Consider the following 22899-nt stretch of genomic DNA (forward strand, 5'->3'; position numbering starts at 1 on the left):
TAGATAAATGCATGTGAACCATTAAGACAAGAAAACAAAAAATGTTCTAAGTACAATTAGGAATCTGTTTCCTAATCTGTTTGCCAAGACTCCAAATCTGTCCAGTAAGACAGGGGCAGCTTGGAATTTGATCTGGGGCCACCTGATCTATTGTTTTGCAGAGGAAGTATAAAAGGGCCAGGGACCCGGAGCACAGCAGTTTCTTTTAACATATTAGTACTGACTGTGATAGCATTATAAAGGAGACAGGTAAGAGAACTTCTTCCCTGCTTTCCAATTATGTAGTAAATATGTGTCCATTTCCAGGTGGTCACCATGCAATGTAGAAGAGGGTCGGAGAATTCATTTCAACCAAACATTTGACACTTCTTGTATTCTGAATTGGTATTGGTGATGTAAATACAATTAATTCTGATTAGCAGAATGACAGATCCAGCTAGGAGATCCCTGTAGCTCTTGTTTCCATTTTATGTAAAGCTCAGTTTTATATAAATAATATTTTTTAATTATTTAACAAGTTTATTTCTATTGAGAATCATAATAAGAAAATAGTTTCAAAAGTTAAATTAAAAACTAAGGTACATGAAAAATACCTGTAACTGCTACAAAACACATTTCCAAGTACTTGGTGAGGCAAAATTGATGAGGACTGATCTCATAAAGTATAGTGTCCAAAATCCATATTGCTTACCTGTCTAATTTGTAAGAGTGATTACCTTAAAATTGGTTCTGAAAAACAGAGTAAGTGTTAAAGTAATTAAATTTGGTATTAATGTATTCTGGAATAGCAGTGTGTGTGTATATATATATATATATATATATATATATATATGAGGCTTGCTTTACAGGCACACCCTCTGAACTTTCTGGTGTGTACACATACATTCACAGTTATCCACTCACACACAAGATTAATAGGCCTTTTATCTGATTCTGCACCATTAGGGAACAATAAAGGCATCTCTTCACCAATTATGTGGCATAAATTTGTATTGGTAGTAATTGCATCAATCAGTGCTACAGAAGACAGCTAATAAAAGAAACAGGGACACATTTTGTTCAGATTAATAAATGGATTGGAAAGGTTAATAATAAGCCTTGAGCCAGAAAATGTTCTAGACTGATTCTCCCCCACCTCGGTTATATAATGCAATATTTCAAAGTGCATTTGTCTCCAGAAAAATAATTATCTCAAAAAATACTTCCTCCTTGCCATCATATTTACCCTTTCTTTTCAATGTCAGTTCTGTGTCATTAAAGCATTTTTCCTTTAATGCAGTAGTATTTGTAGAAGCAGCTAATTAGTTAACTTGTGGATTCTATAATCTGTAATCAGATAGTTTACTAAGCTGCAATTAGTTGCACTTTTAAGACCCACTGAAAGTAACACAATTAAGTGCATGGGAGAGCCTGAGGTTACGGGAGTAAGTGAAGTGACATAATTTGCCTTTCTAAAATATTTTGTATTGATTACTCAAGTAAAAGGAGTGAATTTTCATGGCCAACACTTGAGAATCAAAGAAAGATTTTTTGCTTGTAATGTTGTACATCTGATTTCCGAATTACAGGAACTAAGAGCATAGAACTTCCATTTATGTTTCTACGTAGTCATTTTTTTTCTGGGTACAGTCACACTTTTATCACTGTGAAGTGTTCCAGGACATGGTATAGCTGTGGTTCTGGTTTGGAGTGGGATGAATTACATGCTGAAGGACCCTGGGAGCTGCTCAGTTGCAAAAACTCGGACATCTAACAGCACACCTAAGGTACTCCTTCTGGCTCGCAGCTAAGGCTTGTGAAATGGCAGTAGACATCTACATTCAGCCAACTCTGTGCCACCCTTTGCTTCCCTCTGTCAGCTGAATCAGGAACAAGGGATAACTATCTCAGCTTGTTGATGCGTGTGTTTGGTCAGATGACCCCTACACTGATAGTCTTAGGAGCAGACTTTGTAGGGCTTTAGAATCATCTTATTTCCTTGAAATTCAGTAAATCATTAATAAAGTCTTCCTTTCACAAATTTGAAAGTTGTAATTAAGTCTAATAAGCAAAGTAAGTATCTTTAACTCCCCGCTATTAGTTAGCAGTCAAAACAATCAGTGTATAGGCATGATTGTCCTAGAGTTGGATGTTTGATATTTGAAGAAACAGACTGTCTTATTACCTCTGATTTTCCCAAGGAAGGAGATTTTCCCAAATTAGGCAGTTAGATTTAAATGAACTTTAGAAATATGCAAATACTTAATATGCTTTTATTAAATAATGTAATACTTTTTCATTTTTTTTGCTGTCCTGGTAAGAATGTCAATACTGAATTCTAGACAGCAGCATCTAAACGGCACATTTTTCTTACCAGGTTCCGAAGAAACAGAATAGGAGTATGTAAGGCTAGGGATAACATGTTGTGGTAATAAACCTAATTTTCAAAATTTCTAGGAAACCCAGCAAAATTCTTTTGCTATGTTGAGGCTTTGCAGTAGGATGGCTGTGGTGTCTTAATTTTGTCTCTGAGGTGGGAAGGTACCTGAAAACCATTACCACAGGGTGCTTCAGCACACATTTTAGGTTTAATAACTACTATCTCAGAAAGCAAACTGATCAATCTCTGAGTCAACATCTTCCTCAGTTTTAGCTGGAGAAGGTGAAGTGCTGTCTTTTTCTTAGATTCTAGTGGAATCAAAAATACTTTACATTTTTCGTAAAGCCAATGATTGTATAGTAGATTTTTTGGGCGAAGTCTTACAGTCTGAAATCTAGACTGAGAAAAATTATTTGATGTGTTTTCATAGCCCCATGTTGAAACCTTGACCCATCTGGCTTTCTACCACAGGTCTAAACAGGTTTTTAAATTTACTAGAGCTATTGGTCTATTTTCTAAAATATATAATTAATTTTCTAGCAGCTATGGTTTTACCTTTCAGTTCCGATCATCTACCTATTGTAACTGCAGCCTTTTTAAGAAGATCATCTCATTTTATTGGTAGATATTGTTGTTAAGGACACAGAATTTCATTCCAGAGAAACAATTCTCCAAAGTTTAAGTGTGTACCTTACCAGTTATTTCCTATTAACAGAAAGCTTCTGTGCAAAATTCCAGTTTCTTGATACAGGACAGGTGAATTTATATTGCATAAAGCTGTAAGACTTCTAAATTTTTTTAGTTTGGTCAGTGTCCATGTTCCAGCTTACTTGACAAGCTGAATACTCCATTTTAAGATGCTCAGAACTGGCTTGTGCCTTTTCTATTCCATTTGAGAATTTGACTTTTTATTTGCTTTCTGGATGTGTCACTTGAATAGATGAGTGTCTATATTTAGGAGTAAAAATTTCTTTTTTGCTTGTTATTTTATTTTTCAGAAAACAGAAATCCACCAATTCTAATTAAATGCCCAAACCAAACAAAGCTATTATTGTAGTTGTTTTTCTATACATCACTATGGTATGTCACAGCCTGTGGATAATTAGGTAAAGCAAACTCTCTCATGAGGAGGAGGTTATGCTGACTTTTCATCACACTTGGTGATGTGATGCAGTGTTAGTTGTTTGACTGTTACCACAAAAAAGAAAACATTTTTTAGAAGTAATCATACTGACTGCATAGCTGTCCTGATTATATAAATAATCCTGCAAATTTTAACAGTATTCCTTCAACTGTCATCTGAGAAGTTAGGCTGCAGGAATGTTCTCACACTCATGTACTGATTTTTCTTTATTCCCAGGTCCAGTCTGTGTATGACATCACGCAGTATGAGAATATATTTTTTTTGTGCATGATTCTGGAACAACTTCTTCAAAATGAGACAGGAGAAAGTAACATTTCAAGCTCAAACTATGGAGAAGAAGAAAAAATCAAATTTCTGAAGAACCTTGATCAAATCATTCTTCATCTCTCAGATGAATTCCCTTTGTTATCTTTATATTTGTGGAGAGTGAGTGTTCTTTTGAACTCAGGTCAAATGCAAATTGATTAAAACAAGCAGCCTCAGCCTGCTTTTTAACTGTGCATTTGTTGTGGGATTTCATTGGAAAATTTTCAAGCCAGACAAGGATATTATCCTTATTGGAAAACATTTACTTTAAACTACTATTCTATACAGCAGTTTCAGAGATAATGCAATTTATTTCCAATTTTGAATACAGAAAAAATGTAATCATCCAGGTGCCATTTTCAATAAATGCTGTTTCTTATAATAGAAAACAGTGTGTTGGTGTTTGTCCCACAGTGAAAATGTAATAAAGAAAGTTGTTTCAGGTGCTGTTTAAAATAACCACTATGAACTTTAAAGTACAGTCATAATCTATGTGTGGAGCTTCCAGGTTAGGAGACTAATGCCTGTCCTTTAAGAGTTGTATAGCTTCTCCGTGATTTAGAGACAATGTCTGGTTGGCTGAAATAGAAATGTTTGTTTTAAACTTGGTAGCTTCTCAGTAGAAATTCTTACAGGACAGTCGTCATTACTGATAATCAAATGAGTCATTACTTGAGCAAAATAAAATCTGGTGCTCAGTTTCCCAATTTTCTCACATTCATTGTATATTGCTTGGCTTTACGTGTGCATGCACAAGTTTAGATACAATAGGCCTGATTCACTCTGGGTTGAGTAATGATTTCAGAGATCTAATCTGAAGAAGTGTAACTCATTTAATAGTTACTTTAAACCTTTCTGCTCAAAATTAATGAATATTGATAAAATCCCCTTTGGTATATTTACATATTATCTGATATTTAAAGGGACTTTTTTTTTCTGTGTGATGATATTATGTTCATAGTAATAATTAAAGTAACATAACAGAAATTATCTTAAAAGGTCTTTGAAGTGTGAGCTTAACAATATCTTAACTGAACCACAGTCTTTGATAAATCTAAAGAATAACTATTATGATCAATTGCTCCTTTTTCTATTAAATAAAAAATACTTTAGTTTTATTACCTCTCCTAGAAGTGTACATTCACTATAAATGCAAAATATTTTGAGCATTAGTCCTTGTCCTCCCCCTTCGATTTTTAGGTGAGGAAAATTCTCTGAAACACCATTATCTTATTAATTTGAATGCATTTATTTTTTAATAAACCTTTGCTTTATATATATGTGAAATACACTGATATTTAGAAAGAGGGTTACTTTGATGGTAATTGGCTCCCCAGAGAGTGTTTCTTAGTTAAGACCCTGTCCTGTGTTCTGTTTCTTAAACTTCCTATTTGATATGTCATATGGTAAGATTTGTTTAATGCTTTCTTCTAGGTAACTTTGTCCAAGAGAAATGTTTGATTTGCAAATCAAACATGAGAAAATCAGATGGGTTTAGCCAAACTTAAGAAAATAAATCAGTTTATAAGTTTGGTAGCCACTCAGGAACTACTGTGCCCTTTTTGTTGCTGCTTTACTTCTTTGTTTGTTTGTTTGTTTCATTCTAGTAGAGAATCAGTTCTTCCTTCTTCCTCCACAGCACTGAATGCATGATTGCAAAAACATAAAGGAAAGAAATAAACAAAATGAACAATTATCTAATTGATATAATAATTTTCATTTTAATTTTTTCAAAAAAGCTTCATTCAAATATAGTATGTAAGCAAAAGACAAAATGCAGAAGGATACTGGCATCTATATAATGGCAAAATGTGTATTGTTTCAAGCTTGTTGTTCAAAAGAAAATTTCAAACCTAAATTTCAAACCATATTTGCTCATTGATTGGCAAAAAGTATTTTTGTTGTTAGTAAAGTAACTCGGGCAAAAAGAGACACATATTTTCTTTTTTGCAGACCATAACACTTTCTCACCAGTAAGCTCTCTAGGCCACTGGAAAAGCAGTGGATATTTCAGGCAATGTATTCATTCTTGGTGAATTTTGAAGTAGCTGTTCACTTGGAGACATGATTTTTTAAATAGTATTTTTCAGAAAGACAAGGTTTTGTATCCAGAGATGGCACAGCTACATGGCACTTACGCTCTGACAGGGATTTGGAACAGTTGTGCAGCTTTCAAAGTGTTGAGGCAGAGTGAGAGTTCCCCTCGCAATGCCATTGCAGCAATCTAGGCACACAGTCGCCTCTCTGCAAAAGTGCTGTTAACTGGTCAGCTGGGCTCTCTTTATCTGCTTAGTGCAGAATTAAATAGGGCTGTGAACCATATTAATGAACACCTCAGCTTTGGTGCAGGCAGTAACCCCTGCAATCAGAATACTTACTAGATTATTGTCTCTTGTTTCTCAAAGATTTTTCACTAAGATGGGACCTGGCTCAAGATGAAAATGCACAAAGGTAGACTTGTACCTTTAGATGTCTCCATGTGGTTTAGACATCTAATCTGTGAAACACTTGCAAAGTAACAAATTGTTTTGGTCTGGGTGTCTAGCTGCTACCCCAAAGGAGTGCAGATTTTCTCCAAGTCTTGTGTCACATTTTCTCCATTTAGATGCCTCTGATACCCTGAAGCATCTTTAGTGCCCCTGTCACTTAATGTGTCTGCTTAGACAACCAAACAGTAGTGATAGCATGAGCTTAGGTGTGCAGCTCACCACCAAAAACATGCATTTAGGTGTCTTAATCTGAAAACTAAACCCCACATTTGTGATACCTTGTATGTTTTAGAGTAGGAAATCCTAGGTTTAAATCCCTGCTCTTCAGACAATTTCTGTTCTTATCCGATGACTATCAGATGTAATTTGAGTAAACACCACTGTCTTTAGTTTTGAAATTACCAGGATGACTGCGATAGTCCCTGGAGGATCTGCAACCAGGTTGCAAGAAACATGCTGCAGGTTTAAACTAAGTCTTCAAGTACTTACTAAGTAGGTATGACCATGTCCAAGTTTTACCTGTCTGGCCTCCAGAGAAAAATACCAAATCCAGAGAAAGTGCTCTTTGCTGAGTGTAGACTATTGGATGTCTCAAAAGAATCATTTCAAGGTCCAATGTGCTGAGCATAACATCTCATAGACTTAAATATGAAACACTGAAAATAATTTGGTCTGACCTGTCATTGTTCTCTGGAGTGTTTTACATGGTTTACCCTTACAGTTTTAAAATTACAATTCAAGGATATTTCTTGTGTCTTGCACATCTGTTTTTTTGTAAATACATGTACTTTAGGTGTTGGCAAAATGCTATTGTTTCTCAAATGCAACTTCTTCAGCCTTATAAAAGCAAATATATGTATAAGCACACACAGTTAAATTATATATTTATGTGATTGAATTAGCAATTATTTATTAGTAGCCTAATAGCAGTTTATGGTTTTATAATTTGTTGTTCTGCCACACTCGTAGCATTCTGGGTGACTGACTTTCATGCTATCTCTATCTGTTTCAAAAAGAATTCTGTGATAGAGTCTCATTTTATGAAAATAGAAAAATTATGAAACAAAGATAATAAATTTTTATTCTAGTGCCGTTTCACTGACTGTTCTATTCCCTGAAGACTTTTGCATTCCTACTAAATAGCAGCAGTGGGTGGGATTTTGAAGTGGACTGTCTCAGAATCTTTTTGTAACTTAGTTTGGAGTCTTTTCATAATCTGTTTATTGATTTTACAAGTTACTGCTTGTATATGTTGGTAACAGTGAAAATTAGGTTGTGCCTTACTTTAACCCTGTAATAATATTTTTTTTTCATTCAGTTATCTGTGCATTACTCTCTGGTACAGTTTGTAGTTTACTGTGGTGCAACATTAGTTCATGTTCACAGGATCATAGAAAAATTTGGGTTGGAGGAGACCTCAAGGTCTCTAGGCAAACTTCCTGCTTCAATCAGCATTAGCAGTGGGATCAAATGAATGTTGGTTAAATCAATGTTGTCTGTTGCTATTTCAGTATTCAGTCATGTATTGAAAACTCTCCAGGACGGAGCCTGGATCTGCTCTTGACTGTCTTCATGGTGAAAAAATGTTTCCTTGCATACAGGCAGAAGTGGTATACAGTTACTTCATTTATGATCAGTGTCTTAAGGCTTTTTGCCACCCAGACCCTGGATCTGTTCCCTTGATATCTTTCCCATAGCACTGGAGGCTGCTGTTAGGTCCCTCCTTTCCCATCTCTTTCCCAGGCTGATGAGGTCCAGCTCCCCTAACCCCCCTGGTGACACAGATGCTCAGGTGTTTCAGTAGCCCTGTGCTGAATACACTTCAGTTTATTTCCTGGGGGTCCCAAACGGGCAGTAGTATAGCTGCAGATAAACGGGCGCTGATTAAAGGGAGGTAATCCCTTCCCTTAACTGTGCTCCTGCTAGCACAGCCCAGGATGCCCTTGGTGCTCATCACTGCTACAGCCACTGCAGGCTCACTTTCAGCTCACTGCCCACCAGGGCCCCCGAGGGCTTTGCCTGCAGAGCTGCTCTCCAGCCAGGCACTCCCAACCTGTATCACTGCAAAGGAGACTTCCTTCCCAGGCTGGACACTTTCCACTGGTCCTTCCTGAAGTGCAAGTTCCAGTGATGAGCTTGAGAGAGAAGTTAAAAAACTGCAGTCAGATAAAATCAGAGGACTACATTAACATTAGGATCTTATTCTATTTCAGTTTAATAATTAAAAGAAGGATGAGTTTTAAAGTATTTTTAATTATTCATAATGGTAAGCACAAATACAGGAAAAGCAAAGGACGTTTGTTGTGTTTGTTTTCATTCCCTGAGCAGCTGTCCATATATGTATGTTTCCCTTTAGAACTCAAAGTTTTATTGATTTTTTCCTTCTATAGCTATATACTTCTAGCTTTCCTGGATTGTGCTTTTCTTGTCTATCACATGCCAGTAGGGGTTTTTTTCTGTTCTGCAGCTCTTAATTGCCTTGATTTGCGACAATTTCTGCAACTTCATCCAGATGGTCTGCTTCACTTAGGCCTTTATTAAATCAACTCTCCCTTATGTAAATTGTTTCACCTTCTTTATCTTCTAGTTTTTCCTGTTTTGCATATAAGTATATTCACTTAGTCTGCACCTGCTTCTTTAATTGAGCAAACAATGTTAGTTTACAGCCTTGCTTTAATTAAGATATTCTTTCAGTATGGTTTCTACTAAACTTGCTGGTTTCAAATTCGTCTTGAATTCTTAGGGGTTATACCCACCCTTAAAATAGTTACACTAAAGAGTGGCTCATCTTTGAGAAGAGCACTGTTTGCACATCACCTGCTTACCAGGCTTGAGTTCATGTTTGAGACAATCTGTCAAATTATACTTAAGGAAACATTCTCTGCAAACCAGTAGCATCCCCTAGGGAAAAGAAATATTTCCAAGACAAGATCTTTCTTTGGGGTTGTTTAAAAGGGAAGTCTTTTTTCTTTCCTTATTGTTGTAAATGCCAGCTATTCATGTGACTTACGCCAGTTCTGTCTCCTTACAGAATTCAGCTCTTCAGTGCATGCAGTTTTAAAAGCAGTACACATGCATTCATTAAAACTTGGCACATACAGGAGAAACTGTACACTACAGATTTTGGCAGTGGTGCTGGTTACTCCTCCAAGATTTCTCAGTGATTTCTTGCTTGCTTCTGTTAGCTGCTGTTTCTGGTTTTCTTCTGTCAAAGCATAGAGATTTTTTGTGTGTGTGTTATAATTACTGAATTCAGTTATATTATTTGAAGACTTTCTTTCCAGCCTGTGGAGACTGAAATTCATTTCTGTCCTCCAGAGTAGCTGACCTCCCTGGAACCCAGCATGATGACACCTACGAATTTCATAAGTGTACTCCTAGATGTATTCAGCTGAGTTTGTACAGTCAGAGGAATATTATGAAGTAAAATCTCTGGAGAAAACAACAGAAGTTTAAACTCTTGTAGATGACCACTGTGTTCTGAAAGAAGATAAAACATTGAAAGCAAAGGTACTATTACAAGGCAAATACAGAGCCTAATCTGTTTTCTTGTAACATAAATGAGTTCCATTGCTTTAGTGAAGCATTTACTTTGTGTTTCTGCTGAATGTAAGAAAAAAAGTCAGCCTAATTTTTATTATCTTTTTGACATAAAGAATTAGCAAGAAGGGTTTTCAACCACAGAAGACAGTAAACACACTTCTATACTACACCTTTTTCCATCTGATGAAGATACTGGGTCATTTCTGACCTTTACAGCTCTTCATTCTATCTTCCTCTTGAAAGTAGTTACTTTTGGCCATTGTGTATTCTGAGCTTTGTCTTTTGGACCAGAGATTAGAAAGTACATCTTGAGACAGAAAAAGAAAGAATGGAAAATTAATCTTGTAGCTTACTACATTTTTTGGATCACCAGGGCAGGCATCTGGGCACTTAGCAGGTAATTCACTACAGGTCTTTGTTATAAAACTAAGCATAGTCTACTTCCAAAATAAAAAAAAGGAACACCTCATAACTAGGGAATCTAGATTGCTAGTGTCCCATTCAATATTAATTTTTTTGTTAGTTATCACTTTTTAAGGCAAATAAGCTAACTATTCCAAAGGAGACTTTGTTTTTCTCTTTTTGCTTTTATATAAAATGGTCTTTGAGTAGAGAGAATTTATAAAAAAACAATGCAACACTTTATATGTTAGGCCACCACCATTAGAATGTAATAGATTTTTTGGTAGCTTCTTAGTGCAGCAATTTGTTCTACTATTCAGAAAACAGATTGTACTATTTGAGCTGTCAAAAGTCTACTCATATATTAGAAGCTAATAGAAGCACAAAGGAAGCCTGTTCTGCATGGATACTGCTACAAATTCCTTGTTGCACTGAAGTATGGTTGCAAACACCCATGTGAGACATTAATGTATACTCTTGAGCAGCATACTCAACTTGATGTTTTTCTTCCTAATGATTATATAAACCAAAATCGACATCCCTAACTGTAAGAAGTAAACAGACTGAAACTTTAGAGTTCTGTTTGGCATTTCTAGTTTTTGTTCCAAATGAGAAAGAAAAACTACTTAACATTGTTTGTGCTGTAGTATTAAAACTACTTAAGGCAGTATGTGAAGCAAGTTAAAGAAATGTGTATCTCACTGGAATTATTTTTGACACTTTCTAGTTTTTCCACTCATTAGTTTTTTTAAAGTTGAAAATTTTACTGACTGGAAGCAGGTTGTACTCAAATCATTTCGCTGCTAAGCTAATGATCCTGTTCCACACAAATTTCCCTTATGGCTATTTTGAAATAAACTATGGGGTTTCATTTTTAACAAGGGAAAATGTTGATGGCTGAAAGGCTTTGTGTTCTGTGTCTAATACCACATCTACCCGTACTGCTAACACCTTCCCTTGTCTTCAGCCTTGGTTAGGCAGCCCATACAGTGAGAGCAAGCTGAACCTGTTTGTCAGTTAATGAGAAGGAAGAAATTCTGAAATTCTGTGATCACCTTTAAAATGAAACAATCCCAAGATCTTCTTACCTATTATATTTTCGCCAGATCTTTCACCTCTGTTTTGGTGGCTGCAGGCACATAAATGTAGCTAAGGATTAGATTTTTCATTCTTTACTTAGGGTAACTTAGAGTGGGATGTTTTTTTCCTGCTTTATTCATTTTAGCTTCAGGATGCACTCATGATGCTGGAATTAATAGAAAAGCACAAGCATGAATCCTAAGCTCCCAGAGGACTCTTGTCGCAAAGAGCAGAAAAGACAAAAGCCTTATAAATGACACTGATGAAGAAGCCTTTGTAGTTTTTAGGGGGGGTTTATGCATTTCTTCTGGATGGATTATTTTCAAAAATATTTTGAAGAAAAGGACTTATCATAACCAAACTATCAAATCCACTTTCAAGCTCAGTGACTGAATTCATATCAGCAGCATTTTAAAGGAAGATGAGAAATTGTAAGTGAAAAAATATCATACTAATTTCCAGACTGATAAATATCAGAACATTTTACATGTTGTGTTGGTAATGTGCTACGAAGTGTTGATAAACAGAATATATCCATTTAATATTCTGTGTCCCTGTCAGATCTTATATTCTTCACTGGCTTTCGTTTACCTCTATGCTCTCCCCTATGATTCAGTCTTTCCAGGAAGCTTTATTTGTGTTGATATCCTGAGCTGATTTGATAATAACTTCCTGATAACATTATTCTGCTTGGAGAGAAGTAATTCTAGCTGAGACTGTACTTGGCCTGCTTTGTATAATTGCAGTCTTCCTTGAGCATGTTGCAGCTGCTTGTATAAAAGTACATTGTGCTAGATACATTAGACACTTAAGTCCACTAACACTACTGGACAGGTTTAAGATTTAGGCATGGGGTGTGGGTTTTTTGTGTTTGTTTGTTTGTTTGTTTGTTTGTTTTTGTTTGTTTGTTTTTTAATGGAAGAAGTGGCTAAACTCTTCTAACCAATCTCTGATCACACTGGTATAGGTGTTTGGTTAGGATGACTCAGACTGGCACAACTGTGCTCTTCATTTCAACTAGGATGGTTTTGATGTATGAAGAAGAGCAGCCCTGTAGACTGTCATGATCCCTGGCAACTGCAGTGTAGAAATAATTTTGGGAGGTGACCTTTTCAATCAGTTCAGATGCAGTCAGGAAAAAGTAAGTGCGTCTGCAACCTTACTGTTTCCTGGGCTCTACTTCCTTCTTTGTGCTTTAGCAGTTTTCTCTTTCCCCCTTCCTCTTTTTAATTTTCTTCTTGTGATAGATCCTGTACTGTTTGCATCACTCATCACACAGATCTATCAAGGAATTATTTTAAGCCAATATGTCCTGTAGGGCTTCTCGTAAAATGCATTTGAGGTCTCCTAGTTTAAAAGTTGGCCCCAGATGGCAGTAGTAAGGATATTCATTTGTTCTTATGCAGTATCCAGGTGGGTCACCCATCCAAGTGTGGAAAATCAGTGATCCCTGCTCAGTCTGACATTTCAGCAGTAGGTGATTTGACCTCTCTGTCATAACACTCTCTAATTCAATGGTACAAAGTCCTTGGGTTTCAAAGGTCATGCAGAGATTGAAAAATGTTTTTGCACAGATGTGACTGTTACCAGAAATTTGTGTAGGTGTGTTATATTCTGCCTAATGTGTACTTATGTGTGTTTACAAATTCCATTACAGAGTTTGTGCCCTTTGGTTTAAATGTCACCCTACCCCAAAGGAAATGTCACCAGAGGTTCTCAGCTCTGGAGAAGGTGTCAGGAAAAGTCCTAGAGGAAGCAGGGGAGCAGAGCATTAGATGCATAACAAACCATGGGGCCTGAACTTCCAGGAAAGAGAACAAAGGGAAGTCAGAGTAAAAGGATTCCTGAAAAATAAAGCTAGTGCCTATGCTTCCAAAGCAGATAGCATGTGAGAGCTAGATAACAAATCAGCAGCTGGAGACAAGATGTCGTCCTAAGCTAAAATCTGTAGTATATATAAGATTATTTTCTTCATGCAGACATTGATTTTCTTTTTTTCTCTTAACTGAATTTTTCTGTGTTTTGTTTATTCCTCTGATTAATTTTGCCCGTTGATTTGTGGTTTCCAAGTTCTCCCCATATGCCCTGCGTATGTTTGAGTGTCAGTAATACAATCTCTGCCCCTTCCTGCAGATCATTTCTGACAGCATCAAACGCTGTCAGTCTTATCACCATCCTCCACAATACACTCCAGGATAGCTCTCTGCAGTCATTCACTGATGTTTAGCATTACTTTTTCCTAATGCTGCTTTTGTCAGTTTTTAGTTTACTCAAGAAGTAGCAAGTCTGAGCCAGGGGCAAACTTCCAAGGGGAAATTTAAATGACAGTCCACATAAGGTCCCCAAGGTAGAGGACCACAAGCCAGGCTTAAAGGGGAGATCATCAAAGTTGAGGATCCTGTTATATATTCCATCTCCAGCACCGTTTAGATCTTTGATAGCACCACTGATCTTACCCATTTATCAACTCTGGTGTTTATCATCCTGAAGGAAATAGTAACTGTAAGGGGGAGCAGCTGACAGTAAAGAAATTAAGACTCAGGGGAGGGTAAATCACTCAGAAAAAGAACAGTGCTTTGGTTTGACCTTCAAAAGGACAGCTTTAGTGGGAATAGAGCGTCAAAGTATATGATGGAAAAAGAAACTTTTATAAAATCTGTAACAATTCAAAAAGTTACAATAGGAGATAACTGTTTTTCAATAGAGGCTGTCTCCTGAAAAATAGCTGCAGCTGAATTATTATGGAAGAGAGAAGCTGAAAGTGAAGATGGTTTCAGTAGTTTGCAAAAAATTAAGAAGGTAAATAAACAATTAAAAAAAAAGTATATTAGTGCAAGTAATATTGAGTTCTTCAGCTTTAGTAAGTTCATTAGGGATTATGATAAATTTGTGATTGTGATTGTTGTGAATTTACATTAGTGTAGATTTCTGCTCACAGCACTTTCAAGATTAACCTTTAACCTTAGTGCTGATATCATCATGAAATCAGGAGGGGCAAGTTTTCATTTACAGATGTAAGGTTAAGAGAGAGAAATTAGAGATTAAGGTAGATACATTAGAGTTAGTAGTGTATATATCTTGTCATGGAACTATTTTATTCTGGACTTTTATTAGAATTATCAAGAATAATATTTTATTAGAATTATCATTTTTTTTATCTGGTTTTATAGATTTTTTCAAAACCCATTAGCTTCATAAGATTAATACATGGAATTAAGCAGATTTTGAAAATATCCTTTTAATGTCTAAAAATTTAGGCCAGCTACACCTAGTATCAACTTTCATATATTGAAGTCTTCAGATTGCCCAAAATTTTAAGGATAATCCTCCTCTAGCACAGAAACTCTGTAAGTTACAAAGACAAAAATGTGAATGCCATTAATACTCGTGAATGATTTCAAAGAAAAAAGTTAAGCAGAAGATGAATCTGAAATGAATTGAAAGTGCAGATATAAAAATTTGCTTTGGAGTTGTAAACTTGAGTTTACAGTGTCGAGTTCTGGGCCCCTCAGTTCAGGAAGGACATTGAGACATTTGAGCACATCCAGAGGAGGCAACAAGGCTGATGACGGGCTTGGAGCACAAGCCCTATGAGGAACGACTGAGGGAGCTGGGGTTGTTTAGCCTGGAGAAAAGGAGACTCAGAGGTGACCTTATCACTCTACAACTCCTTGAAAAGTGGCTGTGGTCAGGTGGGGGTTGGTCTCTTTCTCCAGGCAGCAACTGATAAAACAAGAGGACACAGTCTTAAGCTGCACCAAGGGAAGATATAGGTTGGATATTAGGAAAAAGTTTTTTACAGAAGGAGTGATAAAGTATGGAATAGTATCTACCCAGGGAGGTGGTGGAGTCACCATCCTTGAATGTGTTTTGGGTGTGGCACTCAGTACCGTGGTTTAGTTGAGGTGTTAGGGCTTGATGATCTTGAACATCTCTTCAAACCTAGTGATTCTGTGATTCTTTGAATTATGAAATTTTGATGGTACTTACTTTGCATGAAATATAGCTTCTGCAGCTCCCCAATTTTTCTTTTTTTTTTTAATTGGAATCTTGGCTTCAAATTTCACTTTTTAATTATAGACTGGGTTTATTTCTGTTCTTAAATGTATATGCATATATATGTATGCTTTATGTATACCTTGTATATTAAATTATATTTTAGACTTATTTTTATGTGCTATAATTTTGTAATAAATTATGCAAACATATTAATAGCTATCGACATGCCATAGCAGCTGAAACTTCTGTGATTTGCATTGTTGCTTCATCTTTGGTTTAAATCCTATAGGCATCTGTTGCTCAGTTCTTGAAATATGTCAATATTTTTTCTTTGGTGCCTCCAGTTTGAAACTTGAGATGTTTCTGCAGTCATTGTCTCCTAAGAGAGGTCTAGGGCACAGAAGAAAAGTATCTGTCTCTAAGTTTGATTTTTTTTGACTAGCACTTCCTAGAGATCTGTTATCCATAACTGTTTGTTCTCACATATAATTTATGCTCACAAAGTTTGCACAGCTTACTTGGATTTCTATATTTCCTGCTACTTATTACCTTTCAGGATTGTTTTGTTTTAGCATTTGTATATAATTCCAGCTTAAACTCTCTGTAGGTGTGTTTCACATCACAGTCAATTTGTCTCATTCAGAAAATAATCATATCCAACTTAAATGTAGAGCAAGATTGTTCCAGTACTTTGTGTTTGAAAAGGTTTTAGACTCCAAGTGGCTCAATAAATTGCTAATAATTAAAGATTTCAGTCAGCAGATCAGATTGCATTAAGTTCAGCTCAAAGTTGTTTAGACATGTCAACAATTAATTCTATAGAAACAAACATTTTCCATTAATGAGCTGGAACCCATTAATACACACCTCTTTGAAAACATGAGCTGCAATTATAGCAGAATGTAGTCCTCTGATGGAACACTTACAAAGTTTGTCTCTTACCAAAAGCTTTCCTAATGCCTCACTGATTTCTATTTCCTACTAGTTAAATTATGGCCTAATTAGTGTAGAGCTTTGTTGTAGAGAAACAGTTTTCACTTTCTAAAATGTTGGTCTTTTCATAGTTCTACTTTCAGCAGTATTTTCTTCTAAAAATGATGCAGCTCTGCATCAAAGTTGCCACTTCATTTACTTCATTTATAAAATGCTGAGGTGATGAGGAATGTGCAAATTGCTGTAATTATGCAAGTATTTGTGTTTGCTTATTGTCTCACAGCTGCCCAAGTGTTATTTGAAGACAGGCTCATCAGCAAACAAAAATTTCATTTACTGAAATTTTTTTTGTCTTTCACATTAAATTCCTTCCACTATAGTAGAAAAGACAAACCTTCAACCAAGAGAGCAAATTTCAAGATTATTTCGCTCTTCTGCAATCTGGTTGAATAAAGATCTTGAATCTGTTTTTGTCATTTTGTGTATCTTAGCTTACAAATTTTTCATCTCTCTGTCTCTCACAACTTGGGTATTCTTGGTGTGATTAAAATCTCGTTTACCAGGTATTTAAATCTGATTTAAAAGTCTACCTAAATTTAAGAAAACTTAGTCATCATTTTTTTTATGAAAACTGCCCTTAAAAATAGGTTTGTCTGGTGGGCATTTTTCTACCGAAAAAATAAGTTTTCTTGAAAGTTCCTAGTCAGCTCTATTTAGCTGCTGAAAGGGGGAACCTTTTGCTATTATAAATCATGCACAGCACTTAAAGATAATTTGTGGAGCAATTAAAGTAGCTACTAAGGTTTTATGGTGTGCAATTATGTTTTTTCCATCAGAACATCATTAGGAGAATACTTGTTTGCCATTGCAAGTGAGCTTGTTAAATGTAAAGAAAAATGCAACTGGCAAGCAATAAAGGGCAGATTAAGGGACAAATAAGATGTCCAAAGAGTTCTTTATGACCGGGGCTTTTTTTGTTTGCTCAGCTTTTGTTTTTCTAGGCTTCCCTGGAACAAAAATAAGAGCTCAGAAAAGCCATTTAAGTCCATATAGTTGGCTGACAGTTTAAATGCAACTTCATGCATCAGTGGTAAATATACTGGATTACAGTTAAGTAAAAATGCAGTACGTGCTCAACTTGTGAATATCACAACATTGTATTGGATACACTTGGATTTTTTAGAGTTTTAGTGACTCTCCAAAAGGAAGGCTTGTGATTTTTTGAACTGTAGGAAAATTCGGATTGGAAAGGATCTCAAAATGTCTAGTCCTTCCTCCTGCTCAAAGCAGCATCAACTAGAAGGACAAACCAGTTTGCTCAGTGATTTATCCTGTTGAGTTTTGAAAAATTCCAGGGATGCTCAGTTGGAAGCATGACCAATTTACAAACTGCATGACCACATGCATGACCAACTGGTCAGCATGGTGTATTTGTTTGGCCTCATGGTGAGAATCTTTCTCCCTACACAGAGAATTTCTCCTTACTTAATGCCTTTTATTTCCATTTATCCTTGTTATCTCTCTTCTTTTCAGGCATCACTGTGAAAAGCCTGGCTTTGGCCTCTTGATAATCTTCTTTTTAGTCAGAGAATTGGTGGTGGGATTGTTGGTTTTTTAAATTTCTTTGTGATTAGACATCTACCATGATGTTTGTGGGAACATTGGAAAACTAGAATTTTTTAACCTAATAAAGAGAAGACTTAGGGGAGTAATTAATAGAAGCTTTCAAGTTTATAAAAGGTGTCTTTAAATGTTACATCTGATTCTGAAGTTTTGGTTCATATGTACACTGAACCTATTAAAGTTACTTACAGGAATCAGCGTGGCAGAACAGAGTTGTCAGATGGAGCATACTCTAGCTGAACTTCAGCTTAAAAAAAGATTGGTTTAAAGTACAGACAGAACTAAGTCATGCTTTACTTACTTTTCAAGTGTGTCACAAACTTGATCTTTCTGCTGAAATAAAAAAAGAAAGCAGAAAGTAGTTTGAAGTATTTGTTATGTTTAATCCATAGTTTATAAAAGAGATAAAAATGGAATGGAAATAAGGTCTGTTCAGAGGAAATAGCCAAAATTCTTATTCATATTTGGCATCCTCAATTTTTAGGGAGAAAGTGAAGGCAGGAAGAGAAGACCTCTCTGTCTACTGGACAGGCTATTCACAAGTGTTAGCATTTATGTCATTTTTTTTCTTGCTGCACTCCTGAGAGGAACAGAGGTAATTCATCTCTGTAGCAGTACACTCAGTTCCCAGGTGTCCACACTGAAGGTGTATTTAATTTCTCATTTCAGACTTCAACCGAGTAGTCTAATATTTTGGCTGACACTATTTTCCTTATAGGAGTGAAAAACACCACTTCTTCTTTTAAGGTCTGCAGCTAGAATAGAAGTAAAATATGAAAAAAAAAAACAGGTCAGCAGACACTTAATAACTTGGGTAATAGATTTCTACACAACTTCACTCAGAATTTCCATTTCTTCTTCTCGATTGTATCACCATCTCTTACTAGACTGCACTACAAGTTAACATTGAATTTACAGAATAATAAAAATATAAGTTTCTGCCATACGTAATTCTGAATTTAGATTAAATTTAACACAGCAGTAAGCCAAAGCTAGAAAACCGGTTATAACAGCAGATAGCATAATAAAAAATGTGGGCTTTTTTGAGATTTTTAGATATAAAATTGTTTGAGTTTGAGAATTAATGTCCAAAGGGAATATATGATGTCCTAGTAAATGTTCAGAATAACAAAAATTCCAGTTTTGTGATACTAAAATTATTTAAAGTGACATTTTAAATTCTGTGGGGTGGACCTTCTACTCTCATTTAATCTCTAGATAATGCCAAACCATGCCTGACTGAAAGATTGTTCACTTTTGTGATATTTTAGGTTATTTTTCAAACATTCTCTAATTCTCTGTATAAGACTGCCATTCAAAAACTGTGTAGTGATTCTCATTTCCTTTTGTCAGCAGTGGTTCAAGCAGATGTAACATTTCCTATGCAGCACTTCTGTTCTTGTCAATATAGTTTCTGTTTCATCACTTACTGGTTTGCCTTGGCCATGAAAGTTTCATCGATTATCTTTTCTGTGTGTGTCATGTTGTCATCAACCACCAACCTCCATCTACAGTGACGGCACATAGCCACTGTGTTATGCATCTGTTTCACAAAAGAACATCTCAGGAAAATGAGACTAAGCTCAAAAAAGTGCTGCACAAGCAGACTTTGGAGTTTTCCTCTGACTGAAAAGTGCTAGAAGCTGTGAGTCTTCAGCTCCTTGTGTGGAATATGTCATATGTGTGGGCACCAGCCAAGTTCCAAGTCATGACAACCCCTGAGAGGCCATTTGCTTAATGACTTTGCATCAGGACCCCCTTCAGCTTTTCTGAGTAATCCTCTAACCAGAGTTTTTTCCCATAGTCCCATGAATTCGCAAATCCCATGGCCTGAGGATGTATTATCTATATTGTTCTTTTGCTCTCTGACAGCCTTCCCCTTTCTGGGGACTCTTTTGAGACACAGGGGACAGAGAGCCATTTTTCCATCCCTTTACAATGATAACATTACATCTGATTTTTAAGTGTCTTTCTATTTTTGGTAGTATCATCGGGAAGGGAGAAAACATTTGAGTTCTGTTGTTCATCCTCTGTCTGCAAATACTTGGGTTCCCTGCAGTTTCTGAGATTTATCTAATTCAGAGGGCTAATCTACCTGTATTCCATTGACAACTTCTTATCCCAAAAGTGGATTCATTCTTCAGCACCTCCTTTGTCAAAAGCACATTGCTTTTCACCACAGAAATCAGTCTCCAAGATTGTTTCTACTGGTAATTGGGAAAACTAAATGTAGGATTATCTCCTGCTAGAGGTTCTTAAACTACATAAATGAGTTATGTCATGGTCCAGTATGAGACCAGCAGGATGAAGGCTATCCTCAGCACTCCCTGGAATTCAATAAAATTCCATTAAGAGATAGCCATGGGTAGTTATGATACAGGAGGTGTATTACTGACACATACCAAGATGCTGCTTCCACTCAAGTGCAGTTTACCAAGCATTATAGTCCCTCAGGACCGTGGGTGATCTATTTTATAGCCGTACTTTCTTTTGGTTGGACTATGAGCCTTACACACCAGGGAAGAGTTGCCTACAAGCAATGACTCCAATGTACAGCCAAAAGGCTTTTTTGGCACATTCGTGCTCATATGCCCTTTAATGCTTTTCCTTACAGACTTTTAAAAACTGAATTGTGCTTGAGTGGGTATTAGAGCACTCACAGTGGGGCCACAGTCGTGTGTGTCTCTATGGACTGCTCCACTATTAATTTATTTCTGAAGTCTGATGTAAGGGAGCAACAATCTTGAACAGACTATTAGAAGGCAGTCTGAGTGTGGTTATATGTTACAGTGCAAATTCCTGAGCAATAATTGCAGTAAATTTCTTATCCATATCTATGAAGCTGTCTGATGCGTTTTAAGACAGTATGTCTCTGGGTTCTGTTCCATTAATCATATCTGGGGCTTGGCCCCATGCTCTTTCCAAGCAGAATTTAGACTGGTAGAAAGCTGGCCAATCTTCATCTCGGCCTCTGTATCCCCTCTTCCCTTAGTCTTTATACCAGTGCCTTCTTTTCTCATTTTCTTGTCCTAGGCTCATACTTGACCATGCATCTCCTATGTTCTTTGCCTCTTCTGGCTCCACTCTCACCTTGGCCTCAAGGTCTTCCTCCTATTTGTTCCTAACAACCCCCATGAAGAACAGCTCTGTTCAAGCAGGATCTCAGATATTAAACATCTACTTGTCTTGATCTTTTATTGGTTTGAGGGTTTTTTATAATTTTATGTTGGCTATTATCTAAATCCATGTAGTTAAGATGAAAGAGTTGTGCTGGAGTTGTTAATTTTTTAGTAGCTACCTCTATTTTTTAAGACTTCTGTTATTTTCTGTGAAGGAAGCAGGAGGAAAAACCTAATTTTAGCCAGAGTGAGATTTTAGCATTTGAATGAAGGGAAAGTACTTAAATCTCATTATTTCTCTGCAATTAGCTGCCCTTTTGGGTGAACTGCCTGAGTCAAAGAGCTACATTCAGAATGAACATTCAAGTTTTTCAACTGTTAATCAAGCCCATAGTGGCAGACAGGGCATTAGGTATTGGGCAGGAAGAAGATGGATGGACGAGTTTTTGGCTTTTATGTTTTCTGAAGCAAGGGATGTGATACATCTTCCAGCAGTATCTCTATGCATGAATGGTTGGGGTTTTTAAAAAGACATTTTTCCTTATGTCAGCTTCATGGTTTATTCTCTGTATTAATTCAGTGACTTGATAATTTCAAAATTCAGGAGCAAATTATTATTGATTCATTGGTTGATTCACTCAGTCTTTGATTTGATATATTCATTGTTTATTTTTAATTAGCTGAAAAATTTACAGTAATTTAGCCCCAGTCATTGTTATTGTTATTCACTTCTTCCTTTAATCATAATCCTTTCACAGAGAAGAGAATCGATCTTTCAAATTGCATCGTTAACTCCAGGTTTGTCAATAAGCTGGCAAATAACTTCAGTTACTTAAGCCATTTTTTATAAATTAATACTTCTGTGTCCCCCCCCACTGAACTATAAAGTCAGTAATTAAAGGCAAATAAGGAACATTCATGGGTTTTGAGGGAAAGATATACCATAGGTGAATGCAAAGCTGAGAGACCATGGCTCTGTGTCAGTCAGCATCCGTCGGTGCCTGCTGAGTGGTGTGAGGTGTCTTGAGGAAGCAAGATACTCCACATTTGGGCTGTCCTTCAAATCAAGTCATCGTGAATTAATGTCTGGGGCTCCTCTGTGGTTTCCAGCTGGTTTAGCTGCATTTTGGCACATTATTCCCACGTGTAAAGCTGCCTCTGTTCCTCTCATTTTGGTACATTCTGTTGTGACAATGCTTCCCAACATTGTGTCTGTTGTCAAGTTATTTCACTTTTCATTACCTATGAAAAATACTTATATTCTTAAATAATCATAGAATAGTTTGGGTTGAAAGGGACTTTTAACAAATCCTTTAACCTCTAGTCTAACCCTCAAGTAAGATGTCTGGAAAGCAACCTTCAGAGGAAATCCTCATCTGTCCTTTTAGTCCAATTGCAATGATTTTCTTTTGTCCAGCTGTTGATGGCTTATTTGGATTGCACACAACTGTGCGTGCTTTACTGCATGTGATTCAAAAAAGGTAACATTGTTTCTAATTCCCATTTTGCAACAGTGATAATTAGGGAAGAGCAATGGTCAATAGATGTGGCTTTACTTTTAAAAAATATCATGGACACCCAACTTGATTAATATATTAACTTCTTTTTTACTGTTATTATGCAAGGACATTTACTTGTTTATGATTTCTAAGAAATGCTGAATTGCTTCTTTTTTTTTTTTTTCTTTCCTTCTGAGAAAATAAATAAATTTGGAGATCTGGCCTGGCTCAAAATTGAGCACTGAAACAATTCTGTGATGTTCTCTAGGCATATTTTTCCTGACTTTATATGACAAATTTATTGGAAACATTCAGGTAAAATGTTTTGACTTACGGCCTTTCTATGGTAGATTTACTGAATGCATAAAAATTCAGTGAAATTGAATAGGATTTTCATTAAATT

At 36.2% G+C, this 22899-nt stretch overlaps 1 protein-coding gene across 1 annotated transcript in view; it reads left to right on the forward strand.

Moving 5' to 3' along the window:
• The window catches only part of MEI4 (meiotic double-stranded break formation protein 4), a 73183-nt gene extending 69025 nt beyond the window's left edge, over positions 1-4158 (forward strand). The window contains exon 6 of the mRNA XM_066314407.1: positions 3720-4158. Within this exon, the coding sequence (XP_066170504.1) occupies positions 3720-3971 (252 nt within the window). The 3' untranslated portion in view covers positions 3972-4158. The remainder of the gene's footprint in view (positions 1-3719) is intronic.
• The last annotated feature ends 18741 nt before the right edge of the window (positions 4159-22899 follow it).

This window comes from Sylvia atricapilla, chromosome 3 (genome assembly GCF_009819655.1).
Source record: "Sylvia atricapilla isolate bSylAtr1 chromosome 3, bSylAtr1.pri, whole genome shotgun sequence".
Lineage (NCBI taxonomy): Eukaryota > Metazoa > Chordata > Aves > Passeriformes > Sylviidae > Sylvia > Sylvia atricapilla.